The 14,690-nt window shown below is 46.6% G+C and overlaps 1 protein-coding gene across 1 annotated transcript in view; it reads right to left on the bottom strand.

Annotated features, from left to right (window-relative positions):
- Positions 1-14,690, bottom strand: part of ptprma (protein tyrosine phosphatase receptor type Ma) — a 63,444-nt gene that overhangs the window by 27,347 nt on the left and 21,407 nt on the right. The window contains exons 14-18 of the mRNA XM_053412171.1: positions 14,550-14,644; positions 10,502-10,538; positions 5,789-5,863; positions 3,561-3,693; positions 2,023-2,055 (exon numbers count right to left, since the gene is read on the bottom strand). Of these exons, the coding sequence (XP_053268146.1) occupies positions 2,023-2,055; positions 3,561-3,693; positions 5,789-5,863; positions 10,502-10,538; positions 14,550-14,644 (373 nt within the window). The remainder of the gene's footprint in view (positions 1-2,022; positions 2,056-3,560; positions 3,694-5,788; positions 5,864-10,501; positions 10,539-14,549; positions 14,645-14,690) is intronic.

Raw genomic sequence — 14,690 nt, 5'->3', positions numbered from 1 at the left:
AAGAGGCGTCGGTTGAACCTGGAGGGAAAGTTGTTCTGTATTTATGGATCAAAACTGTTTCTACTTTCTCCTGGAAACGAATCACTGAGAGAGAAGCTGGATCCAGAGACTGATCCAGAGACTGATCCAGAGACTGATCCAGAGACTGATATCTAGAGACTGATCCAGAGACTGATATCTAGAGACTGATATCTAGAGACTGATATCTAGAGACTGATCCAGAGACTGATATCAAGAGACTGATATCCAGAGACTGATATCCAGAGACAAATATTTAGAGACTGATCCAGAGACTGATATCCAGAGACAAATATTTAGAGACTGATCCAGAGACTGATATCTAGAGACTAATCCAGACTGATCCAGAGAACGATATCTAGAGTCTGGTATCTAGAGACTGATCCAGTGACTGATATCCAGAGACAAATATCCAGAGACTGATATCTAGAGACTGATCCAGAGACTGATATCTAGAGACAAATATCCAGAGACTGATCCAGAAACTGATATCCAGAGACTGATCCAGAGACTGATATCCAGAGACTAATATCTAGAGACTGATATCTAGAGACTGATATCTAGAGACTGGTATCTAAAGACTGATATCCAGAGACTAATATCTAGAGACTGATATCCAGACACAAATATACAGAGACTGACATCTAGAGACTACTATCTAGAGACTGATCCAGAGACTGATATCGAGAGATTGGTATCTAGAGACTGATCAAGAGACTGATATCCAGAGACAAATATCCAGAGACTGATATCCAGAGACTGATATCTAGAGACTGATCCAGAGACTGATATCGAGAGATTGGTATCTAGAGACTGATCAAGTGACTGATATCCAGAGACAAATATCCAGAGACTGATATCCAGAGACTGATATCCAGAGACTGATATCTAGAGACAAATATCCAGAGACTGATCCAGAAACTGATATCCAGAGACTGATCCAGAGACTGATATCCAGAGACTAATATCTAGAGACTGATATCCAGACACAAATATACAGAGACTGACATCTAGAGACTACTATCTAGAGACTGATCCAGAGACTGATATCGAGAGATTGGTATCTAGAGACTGATCAAGAGACTGATATCCAGAGACAAATATCCAGAGACTGATATCCAGAGACTGATCCAGAAACTGATATCCAGACACAAATATACAGAGACTGACATCTAGAGACTACTATCTAGAGACTGATCCAGAGACTGATATCGAGAGATTGGTATCTAGAGACTGATCAAGAGACTGATATCCAGAGACAAATATCCAGAGACTGATATCCAGAGACTGATATCCAGAGACTGATATCTAGAGACAAATATCCAGAGACTGATCCAGAAACTGATATCCAGAGACTGATCCAGAGACTGATATCCAGAGACTAATATCTAGAGACTGATATCTAGAGACTTATATTCAGAGACTCATATCTCGAGACTGATATCCAGAGACCAATATGTAGAGACTAATATCTAGACACTGATCAAGAGACTGATCCAGACCCTGCTATCCGGAGACCGATCCAGAGACTGCTGTCCAGAGACTGATCCAGACCCTGATATCTCGAGACTCATCCAGAGACTGATATGTAAAGACTGTTAAGGAATGAGCATAAGGTCTCAGAGTCCAGACCAACACCAAGAAGACTTACACGCTGTTGTGAGAGAGCAGAACAAAACCCTGACCAAGTTTTAAAGACCAGAAGATTAGGCTCTGGATTAGAGGTTGAGAGTCTGGAACAGGGGTATAGGTTCTGGATCAGAGGTTTAGAGTCTGGATCAGAGGTTTAGGGTCTGGATCAGGGGTATAGGGTCTGGATCAGAGGTTTAGGATCTGGATCAGAGGATGAGGGTCTGGATGAGAGGATGAGGGTCTGGATGAGAGGATGAGGGTCTGGATCAGAGGATGAGGGTCTGGATCAGGGTACAGGCAAGACACATTCAGAGTTGAGGTGGTAGGATGAAAGTGACAGGTGAGGGGTCAGAGGTCACATAGGTTACTTACAGGTAGTAAGTGTAGGAGTGAGAGTTTCTTCGTCTGAGTGATGGGGGGCAGAGCGGAGGGAGGGATGAAATGGAGGGAGAGAGAAAACAGAAAAACAGAAAAAGGAAAAAAACTGATTAATGTCTCGGAAAGAAAAAACAAACAGATGAATTAATATATTGTGTGTGGAGGTGGAGGAGTGGAGGGTGGTGATTGGCTGATACACGGTGTCAGTCAGTGTAAGGGGGAGGGGACACATCTGATTGGTTAATGTGTGAATGTTTGAGAAGACGGACAGACACAGTTTCTATATAAAAGATCTCAAACATTCAACAAGTTCATCACATCAGATAGATAAAAAGTTTAAGTTTGAATCCTGAGCAGCTGCCCTGACCCCTGACCCCTGACCCCTGACCCTCAACACTATCACTTGGATTTGTCCAGGTACAAATCATCATCTTCAAACGATCAGTATGTAAAGACTCGAAGCTCATCACTGTCAGGTCAAAGGTCACAGCCTCGCTGCTTCTCCAGAACCATCAGTAATCATTGTGTTCAGTGACACCACCAGGTTATGCTCCTAACAGAAGAACAAGAGTCCAGACTCTGAGGGAGCGGCGGTGTTTTAATGATGAGGAACATGAGACACAACGAGCTCTGATCATCCTGCAGCCAATCACAGCCTCCACACGCAGCTTCCTGTTTTCACTCTGACTCTAATGAGTCTGACCTCCGTCTGCTCGCGGAGTGGAAATCAAACGCACCCCGTCAACATTAAAAACCTCATTAGCCACGAACAAACGCCTCTCTACCTTTCTCTCATATCTGTAACACAGATCTGAGCTTGATCGACCGACAGATGAGTCCAACTCAAACTCACACTCTGTGTGTGTGTGTGTGTGTGTGTCTGTGTGTGTCTCTGTGTGTAAAAGAATTTATGTGTGTCTCTGTAGCCTGAAGCCATTCAACTCGAGGCGACTTTGGAAAAAAGAATAAAACGCTCTTTCATCTAAATTTCTCTCTTATCTGCAACGTTCTCAAAACACACAGGCTGTCTCTGTGTAAGAGTGTGTGTGTGTGTAGTGTGTATATATTAGAGTGTGTGTCTCAGTGGGATTGTGGGTTTGATGTTGGAGAATAAAGTGGGTCCACACACAGTTTAATGGTGATTACTGCTGCAATCTGTTCCATTATTCATCCTCATCATCCTCACTGTCTCTAAATGTGTGTGTGTTAGCATCACCTCATTATGTTCACAGTTAGTTTCTTTAGTTCACAGTTTGTAAAGCAGCAGTGAGCAGCACAGTGAGCAGCACAGTGAGCAGCAGTACAGTAAATTTAATTAATTAATTAAATTAATTTACTGCATCAGTGCTTTTCATTGATCAATGTAGATCTGTGCTTGTTTAAATTATCCATAATTTGTATTTATTTAACAAAACATTGCTTCTATTTATTCAATTACAGAAACAGAAAAAAAACAGGAATCAGACAGAGAGACACGTGTGTGTGTGTGTGTGTGTGTGTGTGTGTTTGTGTGTGTGTGTGTGTTTTCTTACCGTTTCTTCATCAGCAGGATGACTCCAAGGAAGATGATGATGAAGAGCAGAACGCCAGCGATGGCTCCAGCAATCTTCACTGTGTGATCCGACTGATTCTCCTGCTCTGGTTCTGGTTTTCTGGTCGCAGCTCCTGAAACAATAAACCACTGTCAACCGATGGTAACTACCATTAACTACTGGTAACTACCATTAACTACTGGTAACTACCATTAAGCAACATTATCTACCACTGGGAAACCTGTCAGCAACATCAGCATCAGAAAGCATCTTCCGTCCCGTTGACATCAACTGGTTCATTTATATACGTACATAAAGATGTGATAATAATTTATAATCAACATAAGTGAAAAACTGATCAAAGAAATTGATAAATGATTTGTTGATAATTGATAATTAAGTGTGTTTGATAATAGGATAATAAAACCATCAGTGTGTTTCAGGTTGAACATGTTGAAGATGATGAGCCCAGAGTCCTTCTCCCCTCACTGAATAATGTGATGGGATGTCAGCGCCATGAAAAACCCATTACCCTGCTGTGTGTGTGTGTGTGTGTGTGTGTGTGTGTGTGTGTCTCTCAGTGTAATATCCTTCCAGATGACTCTGTAGATGAGAAACGTTCAGGACACGACGTTACTGTTGAGCTGTGTAATGTGTCATTTTAGACCTACTACACTTTTCCAATCAGAACCTGACAGCAGCCATCAGTCACTGTGTGTGTGTGTGTGTGTGTGTGTGTGTGTGTGTGTGTGTGTGTGTGTGTTAAACTGATCAGACAAAAATATTTAAAATATAGAAACAAAACGTTCTCATTGTGGTGGTTTATGTTTCCCTCAGAATAATATTAATAATAATCATTATTATTTAATGAATGAATTTATTATCTGACAGCAGTCGATCTTACTATAACCTGGTTGAGTTCCCAACAGAACCAGTAGAAACACCAATGGAACCAGCTCTGTTTTGTTCTGGTGTTTAACTGAAAAACAAACTGACAGAGAGAAGCTGTTCACACCTGGTGACTCGAGGGCTCACTTGAGGCTCCGCCCACACTGACACGTTTTCAGGTCAAAACTAAAATAATCCCTGCACACATGGAAACAGACAAACGCACAGGAAGTGCTACTGACAGGAAGTGCTACTGACGGGAAGTGCTACTGACGGGAAGTGCTACTGACGGGAAGTTGAGCGACGCCGTGTGATCACCGCTGGGAGGCGAGTCACGTGACTGAGGAGAACCAATCAGGTACAGATTGTGGGCGTTTGCGTCATCGTTTAATAAAGCCGGTTTGGTCCAGACTAGAACACAACCCCCGAGTTTCAAACTAAAACGAGAACAGTTTACACAAGTCTCCAGCAGGTGCAACCTTGGCAACTTGGATGTGTTTTGTAACTGAAATGTTTCAGTGTGGGCGGAGTCTGAGACGTTAACAGCAGGTGTGAACAAACAGAAATAAGGTGTTTTTTATCACCCCCCCCCCCCCCCCCCCAGAAGAAGAGCGAGACTCACTGTTTTCAGTTTAAAGGAAATGAAAGCACTGCTTTGAAGGCAGCATTTATATATATATAAATATATCTGTGGGTGTGTGTGTGTCACAGTAGGCCATAGAGAAGCTGTTGTTAAAAAATCTGCTTCAGGGCTTCAACCAGTAATGCTGACTGGGAGGTGTGTGTCTGTGTGTGTGTGTATAAGGCAGACAGCTGTTTAGAGTATTTGAGGCCTGCTGGCGACACACGATCTCTCATAAACACATAAACATAAACACCAATGGAAAGTTTACACCTTTAGGCTTGTAAATATTTAAATCTAATTTCCTATCAGCTGCATGTGTGTGTGCTCTTATTTTGAAAGAACAGTAGGTGATCACCCTCTTTTATTTTGACAGACTGACTAGTGACAAGTGACAAGCTCAGTGCAACTGTGGCTGCGTTGAATTAGTGCATTTCTCTTAAGAACCTTCTGAACCGAGAGAAATGACCTGAAGTGTTTCACATAAGATCTAATCCTCTGAAAGAAGAGGAAAGGAGCCTCGATGCTTCCTCACTTATCTCCTTAGCAGAGGAATCATCAGACCATCCTTTATGAAAGGAAATAAATCTGTGTGTGTGTTCTTGTGTGTGTGTGTGCCAGTATGTGTTTGTCCTTGTCTTTGTGTGCGTGTGTGTGTGTGTGTGTGTGTGTGTCTGAACATGGAACGTTTCTATGTGTCTGTTGTGTTTTGTCTGACCTGTCAGCTGCTTGTCGCCGGCTGCCGGGGCGACTCGGATATACGGCGTCGTGAGCTGGGTGACGATTATAGCAGCTGTTCATCCAGGAAGGCATGCAGAGAGAGAGACAGTCAGACAGACAGGCAGAGAGAGAGACAGTCAGATAGACAGGCAGTCAGATAGACAGGCAGAGAGAGAGACAGTCAGATAGACAGGCAGTCAGATAGACAGGCAGAGAGAGAGACAGTCAGACAGACAGGCAGAGAGAGAGACAGTCAGACAGACAGGCAGAGAGAGAGACAGTCAGACAGACAGGCAGAGAGAGAGACAGTCAGATAGACAGGCAGTCAGATAGACAGGCAGAGAGAGAGACAGTCAGACAGACAGGCAGAGAGAGAGACAGTCAGACAGACAGGCAGAGAGAGAGACAGTCAGATAGACAGGCAGTCAGATAGACAGGCAGAGAGAGAGACAGTCAGACAGACAGGCAGAGAGAGAGACAGTCAGATAGACAGGCAGAGAGAGAGAGACAGGCAGAGAGAGAGAGACAGTCAGACAGACAGGCAGAGAGAGAGACAGTCAGACAGACAGGCAGAGAGAGAGAGACAGTCAGACAGACAGGCAGAGAGAGAGACAGTCAGACAGACAGGCAGAGAGAGAGACAGTCAGATAGACAGGCAGTCAGATAGACAAGCAGAGAGAGAGACAGTCAGACAGACAGGCAGAGAGAGAGACAGTCAGACAGACAGGCAGAGAGAGAGAGAGACAGTCAGATAGACAGGCAGAGAGAGAGAGAGACAGTCAGACAGACAGGCAGAGAGAGAGAGAGACAGTCAGACAGACAGGCAGAGAGAGAGACAGTCAGACAGACAGGCAGAGAGAGAGAGACAGTCAGACAGACAGGCAGAGAGAGAGACAGTCAGACAGACAGGCAGAGAGAGAGAGAGACAGTCAGACAGACAGGCAGAGAGAGAGACAGTCAGATAGACAGGCAGAGAGAGAGAGAGACAGTCAGACAGACAGGCAGAGAGAGAGACAGTCAGACAGACAGGCAGAGAGAGAGACAGTCAGACAGACAGGCAGAGAGAGAGAGACAGTCAGACAGACAGGTAGAGAGAGAGACAGTCAGATAGACAGGCAGAGAGAGAGACAGTCAGACAGACAGGCAGAGAGAGAGACAGGCAGATAGACAGGCAGAGAGAGAGAGACAGTCAGATAGACAGGCAGAGAGAGAGAGACAGTCAGATAGACAGGCAGAGAGAGAGACAGTCATAGACAGGCAGAGAGAGAGACAGGCAGATAGACAGGGAGAGAGAGAGACAGTCAGATAGACAGGCAGAGAGAGAGACAGTCAGATAGACAGGCAGAGAGAGAGACAGGCAGATAGACAGGCAGAGAGAGAGAGACAGTCAGATAGACAGGCAGAGAGAGTGACAGTCATAGACAGGCAGAGAGAGAGACAGTCAGATAGACAGGCAGAGAGAGAGACAGGTTGCAACAGTGGTTTAACTTGAGGCAGAAACATTAGTAACATCATCCTGCTCTGCTGACATCATCACAGCCTGTCTCACATCATCACAACCTGTCTCACATCATCACAACCTGTCTCACATCATCAAAACCTGTCTCACATCATCAAAACCTGTCTCACATCATCATCACCTGTCTCACATCATCATCACCTGTCTCACATCATCACAACCTGTCTCACATCATCACCACCTGTCTCACATCATCACCATCTTCCTTACATCATCACCACCTGTCTCACATCATCACAACCTGTCTCACATCATCAAAACCTGTCTCACATCATCATCACCTGTCTCACATCATCACCACCTGTCTCACATCATCACCACCTGTCTCACATCATCACAACCTGTCTCACATCGTCACCATCTTCCTTACATCATCACCACCTGTCTCACATCATCACAACCTGTCTCACATCATCAAAACCTGTCTCACATCATCACCACCTGTCTCACATCATCACAACCTGTCTCACATCATCACCACCTTCCTTACATCATCACCACCTGTCTCACATCATCACAACCTGTCTCACATCATCACCACCTGTCTCACATCATCACCACCTGTCTCACATCATCACAACCTGTCTCACATCATCACAACCTGTCTCACATCAACACCTGTCTCACATCATCACAACCTGTCTCACATCATCAAAACCTGTCTCACATCATCACCACCTGTCTCACATCATCACCACCTGTCTCACATCATCACAACCTGTCTCACATCATCACCACCTGTCTTACATTATTACCACCTGTTTCACATCATCACAACCTGTCTCACATCATCACCACCTGTCTCACATCATCACCACCTTCCTTACATCATCAAAACCTGTCTCACATCATCATCACCTGTCTCACATCATCATCACCTGTCTCACATCATCACAACCTGTCTCACATCATCACCATCTTCCTTACATCATCACCACCTGTCTCACATCATCACCACCTGTCTCACATCATCACAACCTGTCTCACATCGTCACCATCTTCCTTACATCATCACCACCTGTCTCACATCATCACAACCTGTCTCACATCATCACCACCTGTCTCACATCATCACCACCTGTCTCACATCATCACCACCTGTCTCACATCATCACCACCTGTCTCACATCATCACCACCTGTCTCACATCATCACCTTCTGTCTCACACCATCACCATCTTCCTTACATCATCACCACCTGTCTCACATCATCACCACCTGTCTCACATCATCACAACCTGTCTCACATCGTCACCATCTTCCTTACATCATCACCACCTGTCTCACATCATCACAACCTGTCTCACATCATCACCACCTGTCTCACATCATCACCACCTGTCTCACATCATCACCACCTGTCTCACATCATCACAACCTGTCTCACATCACCACCACCTGTCTCACATCATCACAACCTGTCTCACATCATCACCACCTGTCTCACATCATCACAACCTGTCTCACATCACCACCCCCTGTCTCACATCATCACAACCTGTCTCACATCATCACCTTCTGTCTCACATCATCACCACCTGTCTCACATCATCACCACCTGTCTCACATCATCACCACCTGTTTCACATCATCACCACCTGTCTCACATCATCACCACCTGTCTCACATCATCACAACCTGTCTCACATCGTCACCATCTTCCTTACATCATCACCACCTGTCTCACATCATCACAACCTGTCTCACATCATCACCACCTGTCTCACATCATCACCACCTGTCTCACATCATCACCACCTGTCTCACATCATCACCACCTGTCTCACATCATCACAACCTGTCTCACATCATCACCACCTGTCTCACATCATCACCACCTGTCTCACATCATCACAACCTGTCTCACATCATCACCACCTGTCTCACATCATCACAACCTGTCTCACATCATCACCACCTGTCTCACATTATTACCACCTGTTTCACATCATCACAACCTGTCTCACATCATCACCACTTGTCTCACATCTTCACAACCTGTCTCACTGTCACATTAAACTGAACCATATCATCAAATCAGTGAAATGATGTCATCAGAGCAGAGAAACACACCTGAAAGAGAAGCTCGTTAATCAATCAGTCGATCAGGTGTTAGTGAGGTCAGACATGATGTCATGTTAGTGAGGTCAGACATGATGTCATGATGATGTGTTATGTTGAAGTGTAGCTGTTGTCATGGTGACAGTGAGAACAGATGTTGCACGTGGATCTGAACGATCACGCTCTGCAAGGCATCATGGGTAAAGGAGGGAGGGACCCCTGGGAGATCTGGTTGGTTGCTGCAGCGTGACTGACAGGTGTCAGGGGACCACCAGAGCCAATCAGCATCAGGTGTCGTTAGCCACCAGAACTGTGCTTCAATCAAAGCTGATTAAAGCTGAGTGTGTGTGTGTGTGTGTGTTTGTGTGAGTGTGTGTGTGTGTGTGTTTGTGTGAGTCTGTGTGTGTGTGTGTGTGTGTTGTAGCTTGTTTAGCTGCAGGGTTTAACAGCTCTCTGGATGCACATACAATCCTAGTCATTAGCCTTGTGTTAGCCTAGCATTAGCGAAGGGCTTAGTGTGTGTGTGCAAGGACAAAGACATCAGGTCGTCCTGTCGCTGGAGGACGGAGTGAGGGACAGGTGTCGGGAACTTACAACCATCTGTGGGTCATTATACTTCTGGATGGGACCAGCATGCTAACCATTAGCCTAGCACTCCAACAGCTAACTGCCATCTGTGTCTCATTACTCAGAACCTCCTGTTAGCTAGTGGTTAATTTAGCAGTGAAATCCAGCCCAGCAGAAACCAGGTCTACACAGCTATCTGTGCTAACGCTAACAGAGCAACACTCAACGTACATAATCTAAATAAAAGGTTATGAATTCAAAGTAAAATGTGCTTTTAGATAAATATTTTTTTTTAAATCGAACTAAATAATTATTATATTCTAAACATTATTTTAAAATAAAAGTAAAAGTAGTTGAGATTTGTATTGATGCATGTGAATGTAATGAAGCAATAAGACCTGCAGGTGGCGGGCTGATTTAAAAAGTAGGAAAGGGCCCCTCTTCTTTCATAATAAAATGTAATCTCAAAAAATAATGTTCGTTCCACCTTTTAAACAATTTTTTTGCTAATGCCTCTCAAAATATTATTTACCTTAAACATTTAAATGAATTAGATTTCATTACCTTTAGTGGCCACTCGCACACAGTCGATCTTTGTCTCCTGTTAGAGAGAGAAGAGAATTAGTTTCCTGTCAACACCAAAGCCCCCCCCCACACACACACACACAATCACACACACACGCACACAGTCGTAAACAGAGCGGACAGAAGGCAAATGGCTGTGGATCAGTGCCTGTGCTGGCACACTTTAAAGATAACACACATGTACACACATTCAGACACACGCAGATTGTGTTGTGTTGTGTGTTAATTATTGACACTGTGGGGTTTATAATTGGTGTGTGTGTTGAATAATGCAGCAACAGTAGTGCTTTTTACTGTCACCAAACCACAGAGACACTCGGCTGCTGCTGTGTGTGTGTTTGTGTGTGTGAGCATGAATATTCATGAGCTCTTGAGGTTAATTTGTCGTCTATTTGTTAAAACCAGAAAGACGCAAGATGTTCTCTCTCGCCTTTCACCAAAACTGTGTGTAATAGCAAACAATTACCTTTTCACACATATTTGACAAAGTGCACACAGTCCCACACACACACAGACCCACTGCAGCCTATTAGTGCCGCGGGTCAGGCTGCTGGAACTAGCTCTACTCATATTAAACTGTGAGTGTGTGTGTGTATGTGTGTGTGTGGGACTGTCTATCTATAGTTATGAGGGCCAATTTTGGTTCTATCCCATCATTGTGAGGACATTTTGGTTGGTGCACACAGATCAAATTGGCTTTTTGGGGCTTTAGACTTTGTTTTAGAGTTGGAATTAGGTTTATGTTAGAGTTAGGCATTTAGATGTGATGGTTAGGGTTAGGAGCCAGGGAATGCATTATGTCAATGAGCGTCCTCACAACTATAGACAGACACGCACGTGTACAGTGTGTGTGTGTGTGTGTTCGTGTGTGTGCTGGACCTCTCTGTCTAGGTTTCGCTTCTCTGATTTATTATGACAGACAGCAGAGAAAAGTGAAGGAAATTGAAAGGAGAGAATAATGTGAAGTGTTTTTTGTTCTGGCAACGTCGAGCTCTGCTGAACACTGTGATTGGATCCTGACAGCCACCAGTCCCCCCATCCAGACACTGGTTCCTCCTCATTAACTAAGTGGGAAACAGCTCATGGTTGATCAGAAGCTCCTTTAAACCAGTCCTCCTTTTATCACCTCTGACGTCCATCATTAAAAAACATCCATAATACAATGAACAAAAACTGAGGACAGGTGAGCTACGTGTTACCAGAGGACAGGTGGACTACGTGTCACCAGAGGACATGTGGACTACGTGTCACCAGAGGACAGGTGGACTACGTGTCACCAGAGGACAGGTGGACTACGTGTCACCAGAGGACAGGTGGACTACGTGTCACCAGAGGACAGGTGGACTACGTGTCACCAGAGGACAGATGGACTACGTGTCACCAGAGGACAGGTGGACTACGTGTCACCAGAGGACAGGTGGACTACGTGTCACCAGAGGACAGATGGACTACGTGTCACCAGAGGACAGGTGGACTACGTGTCACCAGAGGACAGGTGGACTACGTGTCACCAGAGGACAGGTGGACTACGTGTGAACAGAGGACAGGTGAACTGTGTGTCACCAGAGGACAGGTGGACTACGTGTCACCAGAGGACAGGTGGACTACGTGTCACCAGAGGACAGGTGAACTATGTGTCACCAGAGGACAGGTGGACTACGTGTCACCAGAGGACAGGTGGACTACGTGTGAACAGAGGACAGGTGGACTACGTGTGAACAGAGGACAGGTGGACTACGTGTCACCAGAGGACAGGTGGACTACGTGTCACCAGAGGACAGGTGGACTACGTGTGAACAGAGGACAGGTGAACTGTGTGTCACCAGAGGACAGGTGGACTACGTGTCACCAGAGGACAGGTGGACTATGTGTCACCAGAGGACAGGTGGAGTACGTGTCACCAGAGGACAGGTGGACTACGTGTCACCAGAGGACAGGTGGACTATGTGTCACCAGAGGACAGGTGGAGTACGTGTCACCAGAGGACAGGTGGACTACGTGTGAACAGAGGACAGGTGGACTACGTGTCACCAGAGGACAGGTGGACTACGTGTCACCAGAGGACAGGTGAACTACGTGTCACCAGAGGACAGATGGACTACGTGTCACCAGAGGACATGTGGACTACGTGTCACCAGAGGACAGGTGAACTATGTGTCACCAGAGGACAGATGAGCTACGTGTCACCAGAGGACAGGTGGACTACGTGTCACCAGAGGACATGTGGACTACGTGTCACCAGAGGACAGGTGGACTACGTGTCACCAGAGGACAGGTGGACTACGTGTCACCAGAGGACAGGTGGACTACGTGTCACCAGAGGACAGGTGGACTACGTGTCACCAGAGGACAGTTGGACTACGTGTCACCAGAGGACAGGTGGACTACGTGTCACCAGAGGACAGATGGACTACGTGTCACCAGAGGACAGGTGGACTACGTGTCACCAGAGGACAGATGGACTACGTGTCACCAGAGGTCAGGTGAACTACGTGTCACCAGAGGACAGGTGGACTACGTGTCACCAGAGGACAGGTGGACTACGTGTCACCAGAGGACAGGTGGACTATGTGTCACCAGAGGACAGGTGGACTACGTGTCACCAGAGGACAGGTGGACTACGTGTGAACAGAGGACAGGTGAACTGTGTGTCACCAGAGGACAGGTGGACTACGTGTCACCAGAGGACAGGTGGACTATGTGTCACCAGAGGACAGGTGGAGTACGTGTCACCAGAGGACAGGTGGACTACGTGTCACCAGAGGACAGGTGGACTATGTGTCACCAGAGGACAGGTGGAGTACGTGTCACCAGAGGACAGGTGGACTACGTGTGAACAGAGGACAGGTGGACTACGTGTCACCAGAGGACAGGTGGACTACGTGTCACCAGAGGACAGGTGAACTACGTGTCACCAGAGGACAGATGGACTACGTGTCACCAGAGGACATGTGGACTACGTGTCACCAGAGGACAGGTGAACTATGTGTCACCAGAGGACAGATGAGCTACGTGTCACCAGAGGACAGGTGGACTACGTGTCACCAGAGGACATGTGGACTACGTGTCACCAGAGGACAGGTGGACTACGTGTCACCAGAGGACAGGTGGACTACGTGTCACCAGAGGACAGGTGGACTACGTGTCACCAGAGGACAGGTGGACTACGTGTCACCAGAGGACAGGTGGACTACGTGTCACCAGAGGACAGTTGGACTACGTGTCACCAGAGGACAGGTGGACTACGTGTCACCAGAGGACAGATGGACTACGTGTCACCAGAGGACAGGTGGACTACGTGTCACCAGAGGACAGATGGACTACGTGTCACCAGAGGTCAGGTGAACTACGTGTCACCAGAGGACAGGTGGACTACGTGTCACCAGAGGACAGGTGGACTACGTGTCACCAGAGGTCAGGTGAACTACGTGTCACCAGAGGACAGATGGACTACGTGTCACCAGAGGACAGGTGGACTACGTGTCACCAGAGGACAGATGGACTACGTGTCACCAGAGGTCAGGTGAACTACGTGTCACCAGAGGACAGGTGGACTACGTGTCACCAGAGGACAGGTGGACTACGTGTCACCAGAGGACAGATGGACTACGTGTCACCAGAGGACAGGTGGACTACGTGTCACCAGAGGACAGATGGACTACGTGTCACCAGAGGTCAGGTGAACTACGTGTCACCAGAGGACAGGTGGACTACGTGTCACCAGAGGACAGGTGGACTACGTGTCACCAGAGGTCAGGTGAACTACGTGTCACCAGAGGACAGGTGGACTACGTGTCACCAGAGGTCAGGTGAACTACGTGTCACCAGAGGACAGGTGGACTACGTGTCACCAGAGGACAGTTGGACTACGTGTCACCAGAGGACAGTTGGACTACGTGTCACCAGAGGACAGGTGGACTACGTGTCACCAGAGGACAGGTGGACTACATGTCACCAGAGGACAGTTGGACTACGTGTCACCAGAGGACAGGTGGACTACGTGTCACCAGAGGACAGGTGGACTCACCCCATTGGCAGTGCTGACGGCCTGATAGTAGATACCATAACTCTTATGAGGCAGCAGAGGAGCGTTCCAGTAACCACCGTACGTCCTGTTGTCACCTGTTAAACACACAAACACACACACACTTAAGTAAATAGGCATACT

The sequence above is a fragment of the Pleuronectes platessa genome, chromosome 20 (genome assembly GCF_947347685.1).
Source record: "Pleuronectes platessa chromosome 20, fPlePla1.1, whole genome shotgun sequence".
Taxonomy (NCBI): domain Eukaryota; kingdom Metazoa; phylum Chordata; class Actinopteri; order Pleuronectiformes; family Pleuronectidae; genus Pleuronectes; species Pleuronectes platessa.
The sequence above is the reverse complement of the archived record's forward strand: the minus strand, read 5'-3'. Positions and strand labels throughout refer to the sequence as shown.